Here is a 19,928-nt window from a genome sequence, read left to right on the forward strand (position 1 = left end):
ACGATAGGCCAAGCTTCGCTTGGCATAAGTTTGAAGAACTAAGTTAGACCGATAGGCCAAGCTTCGCTTGACATAAGTTTGAAGAACTAAGCTAGACCGATAGGCCAAGCTTCGCTTGGCATAAGTTTGAAGAACTAAGCTAGACTGATAGGCCAAGCTTCGCTTGGCATAAGTTTGAAGAACTAAGCTAGACCGATAGGCCAAGCTTCGCTTGGCATAAGTTTGAAGAACTAAGCTAGACCGATAGGCCAAGCTTCGCTTGGCATAAGTTTGAAGAACTAAGTAGGAGGTTGAGTTGGATGTTTGATGTGAGCTAGACCGATAGGCCAAGCTTCGCTTGACATAAGTTTGAAGAACTAAGGTAGACCGATAGGCCAAGCTTCGCTTGGCATAAGTTTGAAGAACTAAGCTAGACTGATAGGCCAAGCTTCGCTTGGCATAAGTTTGAAGAACTAAGCTAGACCGATAGGCCAAGCTTCGCTTGGCATAAGTTTGAAGAACTAAGTTAGACCGATAGGCCAAGCTTCGCTTGACATAAGTTTGAAGAACTAAGCTAGACCGATAGGCCAAGCTTCGCTTGGCATAAGTTTGAAGAACTAAGCTAGACCGATAGGCCAAGCTTCGCTTGGCATAAGTTTGAAGAACTAAGTTAGACCGATAGGCCAAGCTTCGCTTGGCATAAGTTTGAAGAACTAAGCTAGACCGATAGGCCAAGCTTCGCTTGGCATAAGTTTGAAGAACTAAGCTAGACCGATAGGCCAAGCTTCGCTTGGCATAAGTTTGAAGAACTAAGTTAGACCGATAGGCCAAGCTTCGCTTGACATAAGTTTGAAGAACTAAGGTAGACCGATAGGCCAAGCTTCGCTTGGCATAAGTTTGAAGAACTAAGCTAGACCGATAGGCCAAGCTTCGCTTGGCATAAGTTTGAAGAACTAAGCTAGACCGATAGGCCAAGCTTCGCTTGGCATAAGTTTGAAGAACTAAGCTAGACCGATAGGCCAAGCTTCGCTTGGCATAAGTTTGAAGAACTAAGTTAGACCGATAGGCCAAGCTTCGCTTGGCATAAGTTTGAAGAACTAAGCTAGACCGATAGGCCAAGCTTCGCTTGGCATAAGTTTGAAGAACTAAGCTAGACCGATAGGCCAAGCTTCGCTTGGCATAAGTTTGAAGAACTAAGCTAGACCGATAGGCCAAGCTTCGCTTGGCATAAGTTTGAAGAACTAAGCTAGACCGATAGGCCAAGCTTCGCTTGGCATAAGTTTGAAGAACTAAGCTAGACCGATAGGCCAAGCTTCGCTTGGCATAAGTTTGAAGAACTAAGCTAGAACGATAGGCCAAGCTTCGCTTGGCATAAGTTTGAAGAACTAAGCTAGACCGATAGGCCAAGCTTCGCTTGGCATAAGTTTGAAGAACTAAGCTAGACCGATAGGCCAAGCTTCGCTTGGCATAAGTTTGAAGAACTAAGCTAGACCGATAGGCCAAGCTTCGCTTGGCATAAGTTTGAAGAACTAAGCAAGACCGATAGGCCAATAGGCCAAGCTTCGCTTGGCATAAGTTTGAAGAACTAAGTTAGACCGATAGGCCAAGCTTCGCTTGGCATAAGTTTGAAGAACTAAGCTAGAACGATAGGCCAAGCTTCGCTTGACATAAGTTTGAAGAACTAAGCTAGACCGATAGGCCAAGCTTCGCTTGGCATAAGTTTGAAGAACTAAGCTAGACCGATAGGCCAAGCTTCGCTTGGCATAAGTTTGAAGAACTAAGCTAGAACGATAGGCCAAGCTTCGCTTGGCATAAGTTTGAAGAACTAAGCTAGACCGATAGGCCAAGCTTCGCTTGGCATAAGTTTGAAGAACTAAGCTAGACCGATAGGCCAAGCTTCGCTTGGCATAAGTTTGAAGAACTAAGCTAGACCGATAGGCCAAGCTTCGCTTGGCATAAGTTTGAAGAACTAAGCTAGACCGTTAGGCCAAGCTTCGCTTGGCATAAGTTTGAAGAACTAAGCTAGACCGATAGGTCAAGCTTCGCTTGGCATAAGTTTGAAGGACTAAGCTAGACCGATTATTATTATCTAGAAATTTAAATATTAGCTTTAATTTAAATTTGATTTTTGATAATAAAAGTTTGATTTTTGATAATAAAAATAAAGTATTTTCGATACTTTCCATCATGAGGACAAAAACGTAAAATTTTATGTGAAAATGCGTGATGAAAAATATTAAACTCCAAGAAAACATTAGAAAATAGCTAAGAAAAGTATGAAAATGGAAAATTTTATATTAAAACATTATAAATTATCAAAAAAGTATGAAAAAGAATTGAAAAAGTAGGACAAAAAAGTTGGAAAATTTGAGACTTGAACTCTTGACCGGCTTGGAATTTTATAAAAATTATCTCTTTATAGACTACGTAAAAATACGTACGTAATGCGCGTAAAGCGCGTAAAGCGCGTACGAAAAAATTAGTTAAAATTAATTTATTATAGCATAACTAAGCTATATTATGATTAACTAATGCTTGAATATTGCATTGTCATCGAGAACACACATGCATGAAAAATTTCAGCTCGATTGGAGCAGTAGAAGTGGTCGAAAAATCGATCACAAGATTTGACCTCGACAAGCAGACAGACAAGAAAGCAAGTTAAGAAAAACGAGGTAAAAAGAGCAACGAAAATGAGGAGGGAATAAATATGTTTGCAAAATAAACCGCAAATTACACATGAGAAAACACATAAATACACAAAATATTTTATTTGATTTCTGATTCATTCATACTTCCTTCATGCCTGAGTTTAATTTAATTTTTGACTTTATTTTGTTCTGATTTTTTTACATCACTTTGATGTCTTTCATTCAATCCACATTTAAAATGATAAGCAGCATTGAAGAAGGGAAAGCATTAACAATGATGGATATATCCTTTGATATATCAAAACATTTAAAACACGAGTAGCACTTTTGAATGGAAAAATAAAAATCTTTAAGTACATCTGTCGAACGTGATGTGAATTCTGTACATCAGACTTATTTCCTCTTCAAATATGCCAATTGACTAAATTATGAAAAGTTTTATTGCATGTGTCGCCAAAATCGAAATTGCATGCAACTCGAAGAGGTATAGAAAATTACTGATATGCATAAATAACTAATACGTGTGGTATTATTGCATTTTCACAGTTTACATTTTTTGTATGTTTCTTTTTTTTATCCCTGAGGGCTATAGTTATTACTATAGTCTTCAGACACATTAGGAAAAATCAATTGTGCTAATGATATTGAAGTATGTTTGAATATGCCCAGTTTGAAATGTTTTGAGGTAAGGTTTGGAACAAATTCTGAGGTTAGGTTTGATTTAGACTGTGAATCTTGTGCCTTGCATGTGTGCGTTGTCTTGTTCGCAATTTTGTCCAGGACAAACTGAGCCTTTAATCCGAAACCGCACACATCATACAGGATTATAGTATTTCCATGCGGCATACAAATTGCCCTGTGCCAAGCTCGTGGTAGACCAAAGAACTCCTGGAAGGAATCTGTCGATTTAGGATTGCATTTGGTATTGGCAGGCGGAAGCCGGCGATGGAACCAGCTTTACGCGAAATCTGAAGGAAGATCATGAATCACAGTTGATCTGTACGCCCATCAAAGTTAGTAAGTAAGTACACACATTGTCCACTACTTAGCTAAACCATTCAACCAAACACTTTCTAGTCGGGAAATTTCAATTGCTTTATAATAAAGATAAATATTTATTTCCTACATATATATTCGCGCATTCTAATGTCACTACAATTTTCAAAATAGATTTCAATCAAGTGATAAGACCACGCGAATTAATGGAATATTCAGATGGATAAAATAAAAGGCACATTGTAAGCATATCGTGCATATATTCACAAATATTTATTAATTTCTCCTTCTATTTCCTCTCTTCGATTGACATGAAAAAATTCAATGTCTCCTATCAGGCAATTTAAATCAACAAGAATGAATGTACTTTAAATGTAAATTGCAGTTTTTTTTTATGTTCGGCGTGTGACAAATGTAGTGAGCAATTTTATTAAATCGATTGAATATAGGAAATGGAGAAGGAAATTTTTTTTTTTTTTTTTTTTTTTTAAATAAACTTTTTATTCATTAAATTTTTAACTTAATTATGTACAAAGTTTGGATACATTTTATTTGTATTTAAATTTTTAAGGATTCTGACTTATCGCATTCAATCACTTAGTTTTTGATTTTATTTTGAAATTGTTTTGCTTTAATTTATGTTGTGGTTTATTCGGTGTTTCGCGACGCAAGACGAGTGTTGAAATTCGCTTGCAACTTTCCGACGTAGTCCTCAATAGAGGGTATTTTTGCTTCAGTATGTAGATCTGATATCCTTTCATATCTTGTTTTGTTGAGAACAATTCTCAAGAATTTGTTTTGTAGTACTTGTAGTTTTTGTAGATGTGTTTTTGCCATCCGTTCAAATGCTGGACAGCCGTATGTGAAGATGGGTCTCACGGCTAGCTTGTAGATGAGAAGTTTGTTTCGAACGTCGAGATGTGAGTTCCTGCTGATGAGGGGATAAAGTAGTCTTAGTGCAGTGTGAGCTCTGTTGGTCACATATTCTACATGCTGCTTTAATGTCACTCTCTTGTCGATTATCATTCCCAGATATTTAGCTTCGGTTTCCCATTTGATGTTTTCGTTGAGGAATTTGATGTTGTCTCTTGGAAGTTGCCTGGAGTACCTATTTGTGATGAATAAGGCTTGAGTCTTCTGTTTGTTGAGATTTATTTTCCATTTGTTCATGTATTGTTGTACTTTTCTTCCAGTGTGTTGTAGATGTGTTACAATATCGGCTGAGTTTTCTGCAGAATGATACAATGCAGTATCATCTGCGAAGAGTGCGATATTGTTGGTTGTTTCTCTTACAATATCATATGTGTAGATGTTGTAGAGAGTTGGTGAAAGCACTGCTCCTTGTGGTACTCCGAATTTGATTTCATTGGTTTCTGAGAACTGACCTTTAATAAAAACTGAGAAAGTTCTTTCACTTAGGAAAGATCTTACAGTTTTTATAAGTGGTAGTGGAAACCCTAATTTGATCATTTTAAACAAGAGTCCGTTATGCCAGACTCTGTCAAATGCTTTCTCCACATCTAGGAAGATCATTCCTGTTGATTTCTTCCTGCTTATGTTTTCCTTTGCTGTTTTGATTACTTTGATGAGTTGGTGAGATGTTGATCGTCCTGTGCGAAAGCCACACTGTTGAGTCGGAATGATGTTGTTATCCTCCAGATGCTCGTTTATTCTATTCAGCAATACTCTCTCCAATATTTTGCTTAGGGAACTAAGCAAGCTTATTGGCCTATAGCTGCTCACTTCGTTTGCTGGTTTGCCAGGTTTTGGGATCGGGATTACTTTAGCTTTTTTCCAAACTTTCGGAAAATAGTTAAGTTTGAGACACGTGTTGATGATGAACTTCAAATATTCGAAGCCTTTTGGTGGAAGATTTTTGAGGAGTATGTTGTTGACATCGTCTAATCCTGGTGCTTTAGGATTTTTCAGATTTCTTACAATGTATGAGATTTCCTCTACATTTGTAAGTTCTGTGCAGTCACTATTTTCTCCTTCCAATGTTTCCTTCACTGCGTTGTCTACTTCCTGGGTATGTACTGGGTTGTTGTCCTCAAGTGGATTTTCGTGTGCTTTACGAAAATAGTCACTGAGAACGCTGGCTTTTTCCTTATTAGTGATGAATGTTCTATCTGCATCAATCAACGGTGGCATCGATTTTGAACCTTTCTTGCAATGCTTTGCAATCCTCCAGACTGTTTGGTTTGATGGTTGGATTTCTGAAAGCCGCTTATTCCAGTTTGTATTTTTGAGTTCCTTAATTTTGTCTTTGATGACTTTCTGTAGAATGTTTAATTCAGTTTTGATTTGATTATCTCTGCTACGTTGCCATCTTCGTCGAAGACTTCTTTTCGTCCTGATTAAGTCTTTGATTTCTGGTGTGAGCTTTGTCGATTCAAAGTTGATCTTTTTCTTCTTCACAGTTTTGTTTCTGGAATCCATGATGAGTTCTGAGAATACTTTGATATGATGTTCTATCTCCTCTACTGTGTTGCATGGGTTTTCCAGAGTGCTGTCTTCGATGCGACGAGTTATATACGATTTGAATTTTTTCCAGTTGGCATTTCTGTAGTCATATCTGTAAACTGTGTTGTCTGTTCTGTCAACTTTGGATGTCCTGATTTGAAAATACACAGCGCAATGGTCACTCATTGCCTCTGTGCATTTTAGTTCTGTAGTGTTCAGACTGGAATTTGAGAGCATCAGGTCGATTGTTGATACAGATTTCGTCGGATCTTCTGGATAATACGTTGGTGAATCGGGGTAGTAGATCATGAACTCCCCGGACATATCCTGTAGTATTGTCCCGGCTTTGTTTGCTACGTTGCAATTCCACTCTCGATGTTTTGCATTGAAGTCTCCGCAGATGTAGTAGTTTCCTCTGATGTTTGTTATTTTGTTGATGTCATCTCTTAGATGATTGTCTATTTCCCTTCCTTTGCTTCCTCCTGGAAGATAGACGGAGAGGATGTGGCAGCTTATTGATTCGTTGATGAAGACTTTTATTCCGATGCATTCTATTAGCTTTGTGTTGTAACTTGGTTGAAGCTGATGTTTTAGATTTCTTTTGACAATGATCGCAACACCACCTTTTGGTCTATCAATGCGATCAAATCGATGAATTACGTAGTCAGGATGCGAGTCTACTTTGGAGTTTGGTTTTAGGAATGTTTCCGATATGCACGCAACATCAACGTTTTGCATGCTGAGGTAGTCGAGAAATGCTAACATCTTATCTGCAAGGCTGTTAGCATTCCAGTAAATTACGTTGATTCTTTGGTGACTACAATCCATGTTGGATCATGTAGATTTTGGCAACTTCTTGGCCGATGGCTTGTTGTACCTGTTCCTTTTTTAGGTACTCTGGTTTTTTGGTGATGATTTCGATGAATGAGTTGATGAAGAACATGCAATTTGATAAATCTGTCTCTGTGCTCATTTCATCGATTGTGCCTTGGGCTGGTGAAATTTGTTCCTTTGTATTACCACTGGATGAAGGTTCAGGATCGACCTTGTTTGTTTCCAAGGTTAGTGAATTGAAGTCTAGGTCCATAATTTCTACAACCTGCGTTGAGTTCTGTTGATGATTGTTATTGGTCTTTGGCTTTGACCTGTTGTTATTTCCATTCCTTCCCCTTCTCCTATTTCTTCGGTTTTTGTTTTGATTCCCTGATTTGAGGGTTTCTGCTGTGGATGATTATTTTGTGATTTTATGGTGACTGGTGCGGAGGTTTCAGAAGCTGGTTTTCTAGATGTTGTTGATACCGGTTCTGGGATACTCCTAGCTGGTCTTTGTGATGTAAATTGATCAGATCCGCCTGATCGTTCACCTGCTTTTGATGTTGGTGGAGCATTCCTTTGTTGTCCAGCAGGATTTCGTGAATTCCTTTGTTGTCCAGCAGGATTTCGTGAATTCCTTTGTTGTTCACCTGATGGTCTGTTTTGATTTCGGTTGTTGTCGTTCATTGATTTAGCTTTCCACTTCTCGATTATTTGTTTCCTGATGTTGCATTCTTGTGAGATTGCTGTATGTTTCTCGCCGCAGAAGTGACACTTTAGTTTTTCGATTGGGACCTTGTTGGTTTCAATCGAAATGTAAGGACAGGTTTTTGAATCATGCTGTTCAGAGCATCTGAAACAGATTAGTGGTTTGTTACAACCACGTTGTCCATGACCAAACTGCAAACATTTCGAACAGAAAGAAGGTCCGTTACGCCTGTTGTTGTATTTAGCCCATTTTACTTTGAAGCCGTAGACACAGTTAACCTTTCGAAGGTTTTCCAAAATGTTACCTTCCTGTACTTTATTAAAATACAGAAGGTAGTTCTGGTCGTCGTCGTTTTCGTGTCTCCTTTGTTTCATTGTCATTTTGACAATTTTAACTGGTGATATGTTTTCCGTTTTCAACTCCTTTTCCAAGTCTACGATCTCCATCATTGGAAGTCCGTAGAGCACGAATTTCATCTGTGGTTCTTGGTTTGCATAGGTGTGAAAGTGGTGTTGTTTTTCTCTGAGGAGTTTGATGAATCTGTCGTAGTCGTCCCAACTCTCCGTTGATACAACTTTTGTTTTGAGTTTATCCTTTTTGACGTTGATCATAAAACTCCTGGGTTGGTTGTTGATCTGGTTCATCAACCTTCTGATCTCCTGTCCTCCACCACTAGTTATATGGATCGGTGGTGGTTTTGGTTTCTGCTGTGATGTTAGGTTGTTGTCTTTCGATGATGATGATATTTCACTTTGTTTTGGTTGTTCTGGTGCATTGCTGTTATCTCCGCTGAAGTTGAAAAATCTGTCATCGTACAGATTCATCCTGGCATTTGAGAAGTCAAATTGTTTTTTGTTGTCATCTTTCTTTTTGCTAGCACTAGATATCTTTTTGGCTGGCGCACTGAAGATTTCAAGTTGGCTGCGACGTTTTTCTGCCCTTAATGGTTGGACGAATTGATCCATTGTTGTCTGTTTTGTTTTGAGATTTTCCATCTCAATGTCATGTTGCTTTTCGTTGTTTATATCCTCGGTGATGAGAGTTGTCACGGGTGCTGAATCTTGTTGTTGAGATTCAGGTTGTTTTTCCGAAAGTTTTTGGTTACTTTCCTCGTTGTTGAGATTTGTTGTTGTTTCTACCATTTTGCCGAACAAGTCAAAACACGTCTGAACAAGTTGAACTGAGATTCGAAACTTTAATCTCTGTTGTTGTTATCTGGAGCTTTTGAGAATTTTGAATTAATTGCGGAGCGAATCAAAAACACGTCTGTTCCCTTTGACGGATCGATGTGAACTGGGAATGGAGAAGGAAAACATATTTAAGAATATAATGCTTATTGCTTCTTTCAACCCTTTTCATTCAAGCAATTTCGATTTTAATTTTGGTAGAATGTCAATGAATGCTTCGATTTGTGGTGTTTGAGGGGGAAAAGTAAGAGGTTTGGTCAGCTTGAAGGCCTAGAATTGGGGACTTAATAGGCAGAATTGAAGTTAGTGACCAGAATTCAATTTTAGGTCTAAATATCTTACAAGCTTACTTCTAACAGTCCTAATGACCCTGGGTCGCCTGATTCTGCCAAAATCTACATCTTACTATCATAAACTTGACTATTTGGCATTCCAACTTACTCATAGCCCTGAATAATCAAATAAAATCTTTTCCATTACAATACAAAATGAGATGATAATCAAAAATATTCAAATCGACAAGCGAGAGCAATTTTTGTGATGGAAAAATTTTTCAATATTTTTAATAATCTCAAGTGTTCAAGAAAAAAAGGGGCAATAAAAATATATAAGCGAGAACTGGAACCAAAAAATAATATCATGCGACATATCCAAGTAAATAAAAATGAATAAAAAGAGATATGACAAATCATAAAAATGGTAAAAAGCATTCTTTATAGACCGAGAAGGAGAAAATATTTTTGGCATTTAACATACAAATTCAATATTTTTCTGTATGAACAATATTAGGAATGGAATTGAGCTGTTCATCGCTTTTAAAAATATTTCTATAATAATCCTGACTACATTCCACTTTAGTCTATCATGTACATATTTTTTGATGTATTTTAATTTAGCATAAATTGAGTAAATCGCAGTAGGTTTGTCTTGCTGACTATTAAGTGACTATCAACTCTACCAAACATATTAACACTGTATGTAAATAAGCGTTGATAAAAGCATGAAAATTCGCCTTATTCCTCAAAATAACAATTTACCAGCACCTCACTTACTCGTCTCGCTTGTTGTTCTATAACTTGATAAAGAAAATGACAATAAATATTTTTTCTTGCTTTCTCATCTCCATAGGCATCGCCGTCGTTTCTGTTTTTTGCATAAATATGCTGTCTCATCTGAAATCAAATAAAAAATATGAATGAATAATCTTCAACGTCGATGTATATATACAAGGAAGAAGCCAATATGTAAAATAAGTAGAGTTGATATGGTGAGTATGTACATATGGGCTATAAATACGCAAATATATAGATATGTGTATTATTATTTGCATACATAACTTGAGGCAAAAACAATAAAAAGAAAATAATCCAAATAATGTGACATGGGAGGCATTTAGGAATGTATATTTATGTAAAGTATGACATAACTTTTTGATTATTTTCGCTTGATTTGATGTCTTTTTGGAAAAATTTTCTTTTTATTGACTTCAATTTATTTTTATTTACTGAATATTTCCTCGGTAGTCTAGTGGTGAGTATCTTAATAAAGTGAAAGAGTTGTTCCTACCTTAAATACTTACAAATGATAATATTCCAAAAATAATACAGCGTAATCAAGTGTCTAAAAATAGAACATGAGAAAAACAAACAGCTGATGTCGTTAAACTCAAAAAAATGATAAGACTGAATGATTATGGTGCAACAATGACACTGACATTGCGTTAAAGCATCAAATTCACACCAGACTTGGTGATTGATAACATTGAATGGACGAGACATTGAACTTTAATTTAAATTCATTATTGCTTTTCACTTTTATCAATTTTTTAATTAATTTAAAAATTATTTAATAGAAACTGCGATATTTTATGGCGCAGATAGCTTCACTGGATTAAAAAATCTCTTAAAATTAAAGCATTTTTGCTTTCTTAATGTATCACAAAATATCATTAAAAAACTTATAAAATTCCCTTCCATCCTTTCATGTTCTCTAATCCATCATGAAGTTTCAGATCCTCTTCATCATTACTTTGTATTCCATACAATTTAAAATTCCTAACTAGTTTCTTCCTCCTTATTGACTCATTAATAAATGCACTCAATTCCGCCAGTTGAAAATTAGTCGGCATTTTTGTTGTAAAATCTCCCATAAATCCCACGACAATGCTTTCATTTTTATTATAAACAGCTGGAAATCCGCTTGCGTAATTCCATCCTCGTATTTCATATGAGTCGCCGGAATCGCTAATTAAAAAGTTGAAAGGAATGTCAGCAAGGTCATCTTGCTGCAAATATAAACAAATTGAATCATCAGTTAGTGTATTTTGAGTTATGATAAGCATGTGATTTGAGTTTAGTGATTTGTTTTGTAAATATTGTGGGATATTTGATGTGTTTGCGGATTCTATAGAATCTAGGGAGGTAAAGTCGGTCACTAAAACGAATGAAAATCAATTGCGCCGTTGAATTTAAAGGTCAAATACTTCCAGAACATAATCACTATCAAATTACAGCTTTAAGGCACTGATAATACTCACAATCATGTTATTAATTAGCGAAGAGCACATCTTGATTGTGTAACAGTGATTTCCACGTGTATGTGAGACTATAACATTCGTGACTGGCAGCTGTAGTTTAATCTCATTTGAAAATATTTCACTGTCTATGTAATCTCCATACCAAGCATTTAATTCGATTAATTTGTATCGAAAATTTGCATCTAGTCGATGATCTAAAAAATATGCAATTAAATCAAGTTAAATTTGGATTTAATTAATATAGGTCAGTGCTTCATACTTTCTACTATTAATAAATAAATTCCTATTGATAATCCACCCATGAGAATAAGCAGCAGGCTTAACACTTTCCAATTAATTATGGATTCATGATGTTGGATGCTTCGTCGTCGTCGTCGGAAGAATAATGGAGTTCCTTCATGGATCATCACAATGTCAGAGTCTGAAAGATCCTTACTTATAGCCACTTTTGGAGAGTATAATTGAATAATGGAATAAGTTTTTGAAACTGAGCCTAAATGAATGATATAGTAAAGTGAATTAAATGATAAAATGATCCAGTAAAATGCAGAAACATCCAGTATAATACAAATTAAGCGGATATCCACTATATACATACCATAATTCATTGTGACGAGTGAATTTAATCTTCCGGGTCATAAATAATTTACAGTTGATTACAAATTAAGTTAATAAAATTAATAAAAAACACTAAAACAACACAAAAATTCGCTAGCGAATATTTTCTTTCATATTAAGTCATAAAAATTAAGGAATTACATCCCGTAAGAACAAATCAATAAAATATAGTATAATTATTCACACTATACTGCAAATAAATTTATTTATCATGCGATAATCCAGATTTGTTTGACTAATTTCTTGAGAAATCACAAAACGACTGAAACATTGTTTTGCTGTGATAAAGAATATAAAATTAATGCTCCCGTTCTCTTTATACACTTATAATAAATATCACTTGCTTGTTTAAGTCTATTTATAGATTATTTTCTTAAAATATTTGATTAGAATTTTATTTCTGATGTAAATGTAAACAAAAACTCAAAATTTTGAACGTAATTTACTATTTTTGGTACAAATCATTAGTTTTGATGATAATGCAGCACATTGACATAGTTAGTCTTGTATATTATGCTTATTAATGTAGTATGTTGCTTATAAATTTTTTTAAAACGCAGAAAAAGATAGTAAATTCATTAATTTAAATTTGAAGAAATTTAACGGTCATTTTGAATTCAAAAATTGTAAAAAATGAGTCATATTCATGTAAATAATGTACAAAAATCCACAAAAAAAGTAAAACAACTTAATTACAGCAAAAACTATCCTAAACACGCAAATAATCGATAAACCACACCTGCTATGATAAAACTCAACCAACAACGTTGTCTCAATCATAAAAATTAAATCAAATTGCTTAATGAAATTGCGGAATTGCTGACATTCTCGACACATTCCTTCAATATATATGCACACCTATCTATAAACATGTTGATGTGGTTTGCAGAAATCATTTAACTATTAATTACAATTCATCCACATAAATGATAATCGAATTTTCCCTATAAATAGCCCAAACCAACAAAATTTTCATTTCCCAACAGTTTCATTATCTGCATCAACATTCCAAATTCCCTAGTCGATGATGATATGACTTTAATGTTGGTGTCAGTATACATGTGGATCATGTGTGTATCTCTGTGTATAATCTAAAAGAGGATTCAATGTGTAAATTTTTAATTTACCAATTAAACAATTTAACATAAATCAAGTGAAATAATCAACTTGAAATTTAATTATTAATCTGCCTTCAAATACAGTTACCGGCAATATTTGAGGGGAGCGGATTCGGGTTATTCATACTGCAATGGCATTGGAATTGGCGTTAACAGCATGTTGGATATAATATGAATGTATTTATGGTGCAATGTATCACACTTCAAACTCAATTTCAATCGAATTTTCGAGTTTTCTGCTGATGATACGATGTACATGATATGTTATGGGGTGAATGTGTGATTTGGCAAGGTTTAAAATTTAGGATATAAATGATTTTGATAATTTTTAAAATCTAAATAAAGAAATTTTTGTCATAACGTTCATTTGAAATTCAAATAATATCTTTTGTTCGTAGTTGAAACCCCCTTTTGATGCAAAATTTCAGTTTTTATTTGAAATCCGAAGAATAAACATCATAGATTTAATTTACATTCCGTATGGAGTTTTTAATTACAAATACACTAAATACAATACAGCAGCTTGTTGATTTTAGTATTATATGTCCTTCTTTGTATTCATTTAAGTCATGAAGACCAATTTCAACTGGAGTTCCCTCCAAAACTCAAAATATCATTGATTAGATCAAATCACAGCAACCCCTGACCCAACGACCTGCAAAAAAGAGGTTAAATTTAAAATTCAATTTTTTTTTACTCCGTCATTTACCGCTGCCTAACCCATTCATCCTTGTATCTATTTGCAATGTTTCGAAATTCCATTTAAATTCTCTTTTTTTTTCATCACACTCGAAATGTGAAAACCAATCTATTGCACATTTCACATATGCCATTTGTTGATACTATGTGCAGCACAACAGTGGAGAAAATTTCTTTTATTTATTTTGTATCTGCAATGTATTGAAGGCAATTTGACGGGGTATTTTTTAAAAAAATAAAGGGTTGAAAATTACACTTATTCACACACCGTCATAAATTATGGCCTTTCCATTTCACGCATCATCAACTACCGGCAAGTGCTGTCTGATATGTTTGTTGATGCTTCTCCGCCTACTTAATTGTTGGTGCTTCATTTCCTATCGAAAAGTTTTAACTTACTAATGTTATTTTGCAAAGATTTTTGAAGTTGGTTCTGAGTTCTTCCTTAATGATTTCTATTTGTTCTTAAACTGACATAAAGCATTTCCGTTTCTTTAGATATTTCTGTATTGTTTAGAACTATTTTCGCATTTTGAATCGTCATTTGAAGAAATAATGGGAGTTGTTGTTAGGAAATTCAAGGTTAGGGGTAGTTATTGTTAGATTAAATGTCAAGGGATTGGAATTTTTAATGGGAAAGATGCAAAAAAAATGTAACGTATTTTAGGAATTTGAAACTGTTTGTTGCCGAAAAAGTAAACAATTTTTTTCAAAAAATCGCAGAAAGCATTGAAATTGGATTAAATTCCTTTATAAAGTGAGTTTTCGCAGTTTATAGAGTGATAAAGTACTATAAGAAGGTTAAAAACCAACAATGAAACAACACAAAATGGGCTAAAATGGTAAGTAACATAAAATTATCGCAAATTCGGAAGGAAAATTCAAATTTCATTTAAAATATCACGAATCTTTGAAATTTCTGCTATAAAATCCCTAATTCCACTTCCATTTCACCACATCTCGTCAGAGCAAATTCCTTAAGTGCGAATTTCCACAACAAACTAACTCCCAAACTTATTAAGGAAGGAAACTATCTATTTTTATCATCATCCAATACCATCCACCTATTCCTATCTTTTCCATTCGATTGTATGTTTATTTACTTTAATTAAACTTTATTATCGTTGTTTTGTTTTTGGAGTAAGTAAGCAAAACTTCCACAGCCACAACAACACAGCAAATAAACAATTCCGTTCAACTCTCACCCATAGTTGATGTAAATTTTCGCCTTTTTGTTTTCACAATTTATAATCTTAATTTCATTCCAATTAATTGAACCTAAATAAAGTTAGTTTTGTTAGTTATGCTGAAAAAGAATCTGGCTGTTCTTTGTTCGTTGATACCACAGATGAATAAAATACACTTAATATTAAATTTCGGTGTAAATTGCAGCATGTGTGGATGCGAACATTTTCAGCGTTTTTCATTTGAATGAATAAAAGTTTTTTGGAAGATAAATAAATAAGAATTTACTGATAGTTTTGTATTCATTGAATATTTGAAGTAAAATCTAATCTAAATGAATGTGAAAGTTTTGTCTTATTCGTGTGTGCGGTGTGATGTTAGGGGTTCTAATTTGAGTTGTGGATTGCGACAAATTCAGGGATTTAAATGTCTGAATTAATTTAATTCAATTTTAAGTTTTAAAATCATCAATCTAAGACACAAACCTTCAAATTTAACGGTATTCTTAGCAAAGACACAAACATTTTCCGAATTTTTAATGTTTATATTGCAAAAAACTATTAAAATTATCGAAAATCTCACTCAGCAAACCCTAATCCAGCTCCACATACACATTTTAATTATAAATCCTCGTATCTCTACCTCTCTATTTATTCATTAAAGATTTATGTATAGTAAAATAATGAAAATAAGCCTGAAAATAGAAAACTTCTAATTGGAAAACAAAAGAATATTTTATTTAACTTACATCCATTTCCCTTTTATTCTTCGATTTTAAAATAGCTATCTCAAGAAATCAAAATGTAATCTTTAAAATTGAATTTGTGGAAAATCTCATTTCATCCTGAAGGAATCTTTCTACCCTAAAAAAATCTAAATTTATAAGTTCACATGAATCAAATAAAGAATATAATCTTACCCATAACTTGGTCATTTTACAGTCAAATTCAGGCAAATCAATTGAATAAATTGTTTGATTTAATAAATTTTTGCTCCTTTTATCTTCCTTTTTCTGTTAACCCATGCGAGCATGTATATGTGTTTTTCATTTTTTTCCATTGATTCAATAAAAAATTTGTTTTTGAGGGAAAACATACGAGTTAGGGTTGAATGCAATGTGGATTTTGAGAAGATTTGGAAGCGCATTTGTTATTTTTTTGAAGGAAATTGGCAATGAAGCATCAATTTAAAAGCAAATCGTCATTTATGAAGCAATGCTTCAGTTTAAAGTTGTCACTTTAGTATTTATTCTTAGCGTAATTTCAAATCAAAGCTTTAGTTTAAAGAATTAATTCAAAAATAAGCAATAATTCAATTTTCAAGCGTGACTTCAGTTTATAAATCAATGATTTAATTTTGAAGTGACACTTCAACTTTGAAGACAAGATTATGCTTTGAAGCGTTGCTTTAGTTTGATAACATCAATTATTTCGTTTTAAATCAACGTTTTATTGTTCAAAGTGATGCTTTAAGTTTGAAAGCAGATCTTTAGGAACAAATCAAGACATTAGAATTACATCGCTACTTTAACCACATACCAATACTGAACCGGACAATCAGCCAACTCAATACCCAAAATAAAATCCAAATAATCATCTATAAAGTAACAAAATATTTGATCCTTGAGAATTTTCTTACCCACATCCCTCCGTCCACAAAGATTTTCTATGTGCATTTGTCTTTCTCATCCTCCTTTCCATCATTGCTACTACTCACTGGCTTGTTAACTTGACTGAGGGTGAATTTGTAATGAAGAAGATTTTTCTTGATATGAATAAAAGGCTACTTTATGCTTATTGAAAAAAGCAACAACAAAAAAAAGTCAAATAATGTTCTTGAGAGTCGGAACAAGCAATAACAAGACCAAATTTGAATAAATTGAATTGAAATTTATTTCACAAGAGAGATTTTCTTTCCTTATAACTTGCTTAAAATGATGAATTGACAGAAGGCCGACTCATCATTCATCAGCATTCATGATTTGTTACAATTTATATATTTTATTCTTTTTTATGCCTTATTTAACATGGAAATGAATTAAGAGCAAATTTTCTTCTTCAAAAAATGTAATAAAAAATTTGTTGTAAAGGAAATGAGCAGTTGAAGATGCTCAAGATTATTGAATTAAATTTATTTACTTTTTTTTATGGAAAATCATATTGCTTGAATCATTAATTGGAAGTGGGGCATCAAATTCTAGGACTAAATTTTGTAATATTCAAGATATTAATAAATAATTTTCAATTTGTTTGTTAAAGTGGATTAAAGAATGATTTATAATGAATTCTACGTTTTACGTAACGTAATACGTAAAGTTAAAATTGAAATTTATAAGTTTGCTTATTTAGAAACGTTTTTTTAATGATTAATTTGTAATATTCTTGTTTGCTCCTCAATTTAATACATTTTTATGCTTAAATCTTTAGTGAATTGAGTTTAATCGATGAAATTTTAAGACCTAAAATCTCCATGTGGAGCTAAATAAACGTAAATCATTACTTAAAATTACGTACGTTGATTTTTAGAATATTTCTTTCATAATTTTAAGAAAAATGCTCAAAAATCTATTCAAACATAATTTTACTTAGCAATATCATTTCAAATCCAAAAGGTAGACTACTAAAATGCTCACCTAACCTAAATCCTCCATATTAATTAACCCTTGATTACGGAATTAATATAAATACCATCTCAAATCACCACAAATTACAAATTAAAACTTATGACACCATAAAATGGGTGAAATAAGCAAAAATAAAAATGAAAAAAAAAAAACTGCAACAGCACAAAATCATAGAACGAGCAAAAAACTGTAGAAAGAGCGCGAAAAGTAAATAAATATTAATTAATTAACACTTTTAATTGGAAAGGATCATAAATTTAATTTGAAAAATATTAAAATATAAAATATTAATTTACCGCGGCTGTTTTTGTTACTCTTGATTCATTCTGACTGTTGGCAATTTTAAGTGTCTTTCTCGAGATCCTTTTTTGCTCGTTTTTATTACAGTACTCTGTATTTGTACCCATTATTATATTCTTTCTACTCCTTGTGCTGTGTGGGCGCGCGAGAGAAAAAGAACAATAATTTACAATTTATTTGCTGTTAGTGCTTACTTCGGTTTCTTACTTTTGGAGAGTGACGGGATTTTTAGGGGTCTATTAAGGATTAATAAGAGGTTGTGCCAAATGAATTAACAAGTTTTTGAGGTAGATTCGTATGTACTTACATACTTACTTCGCTGACGGAACAGATCAAGTATGATTCATGGTCTCACTCAGTCGTTGCCTGAAACTGGCTCTATTGCTGGCTACCGCTTGCCAATCACCTATCTTTGACCTGGTTCGTATGTAATATCAGGAAATTAGCTACTTGGCGCAAAACAGTGATGAAAGAATGTCAGCTCAATGTGCGGATAGATGGAAAGCATCTTATTGTAACCTTAGCTCCACAAAGGAACATAGTTACAGTAAGTAAAAGATTTGTAAAACAGGCATCTGTGACAGGCAAAACCGTATAAATTCTTGGTAATTTATATGGTTGTGTAAGAAAAAAAATTCTTGATAATTTGTACGGTTTTTGCCTGTCACAGGTGCCTGTTTGGCCACTCTGAAGTAAGTAAATTAGGAATTTAGTAGCAATGTTAGGGTTGGATTGAAGCTCATGCAGTTGTTCTATGGAAACCAGCTAGAATATTAGATCAAAATGCTTGAGTACAGAATTTTTAGGTTTGTTGTCCATTTTGCCATGAAATTTCAATTTGAAATGCATTTATTTAATCCACAATTGCAACTATGAGGTCTTTCCAAGACTGAATCTGCAATTTACACTACCTCTCGGTCACTACCAACCTCTAAGCCACACTCAACAATCTGAATTATAAAAATACACTCAACTTCATACCCTTTAATTAAATGCAATGTGATATTCATTTCTTTTTCGTCTCTACCATCATCTTAGGGACAAACGACGGCGATGATGACGATGACAATGATGATAAAGATTTTTTTTTTGTGTGTCTCCTCTTCTCTGTCGCATTTAAACTGTATGGTGTTGCGAATTTACATTATAAAAAAAGTGGCAAAGTGGCACTCATTTAATTGTAGTTTATGTCCAATTTCCCCGGATATTACATTTTTTTTCTCTCCTTTTTTTTGAGAAATTTAAATAATAAAACATTTTTCTCAACTGCTTTTTAGTCATTGCTAGTCTGTACTGATGATAACAACAAAAAAAAAGTTTACATATTTATAAATCCTCAGCTTTTGTAGCTCACAGCTCATTTGGACATTCCACAAAAAAAAACAGCAAATTTTTCTTTCATTTTCTTTGTGTCGTGGTTTTTGAGCATTATTTTATGATAAATTGATGTAATTGTGGTCATTTTGAGTTTGGTGATTGTTTTAGGCTATTTGAGGTTATTTTAAATGTTCTTGTTTGGTCTAAGAATTTTTACCACGTGGTTTCTAAGTATTCAAATCCAGAAAAGCCGTTAAAAATTAACTTAAACCATGCAATAACAAATGCGCACTAATTGCTCAATCCACACAATCACCACCAATCTCCTTCTCATAATATATGTACAATAACACTCACAGTACTGTGCAACAGTGAGAGAATACATGCATAATTTCAAAAGAAAGTTATGGCGTGTTTTGTTTTGAATAATGATGATACATGAGTACTTTACAATGAGTTCCTTCATGTTCCATGTTTAGACTTTTTGTGAATAAAACTAATGTGATAACGGATAATGGGATTTTTGAGGCAGTTTTGTAGCTGTTCCTGTTAAAAGTGGTTTGAATTGTTTGTTAATTGGTAGGTTAGATTTTGGAATTTGTTGAGACTGTAAGGTAGATTGATGGTTGATTTGGAGATTGGTTTTTGGATGATACTGCAAAATGCGTTCACTTTAACGCACTTTTGATTAGATTTTTGATTTGAAGACAAGAATTTTCATAGTTTGTCACATT

General features: G+C 33.6%; 1 protein-coding gene across 1 annotated transcript; it reads right to left on the minus strand.

Annotated features, from left to right (window-relative positions):
- Positions 1-9,605: 9,605 nt before the first annotated feature.
- Positions 9,606-12,116, minus strand: LOC139091671 (peptidoglycan-recognition protein SC2-like). Its single transcript, XM_070641816.1, has 5 exons — positions 11,933-12,116; positions 11,594-11,827; positions 11,335-11,528; positions 10,378-11,082; positions 9,606-9,970 (listed from the first exon to the last, which is right to left on the minus strand). The coding sequence occupies exons 1-4, from the start codon at positions 11,940-11,942 to the stop codon at positions 10,756-10,758; spliced, it is 765 nt and encodes a 254-aa protein (XP_070497917.1). The 5' UTR covers positions 11,943-12,116; the 3' UTR covers positions 9,606-9,970; positions 10,378-10,755.
- Positions 12,117-19,928: the final 7,812 nt, after the last annotated feature.

Source organism: Chironomus tepperi, unplaced genomic scaffold (genome assembly GCF_022539635.2).
Source record: "Chironomus tepperi strain 1889 unplaced genomic scaffold, CSIRO-AGI_Ctep_v1 contig_257, whole genome shotgun sequence".
In the NCBI taxonomy this organism is placed as follows: domain Eukaryota; kingdom Metazoa; phylum Arthropoda; class Insecta; order Diptera; family Chironomidae; genus Chironomus; species Chironomus tepperi.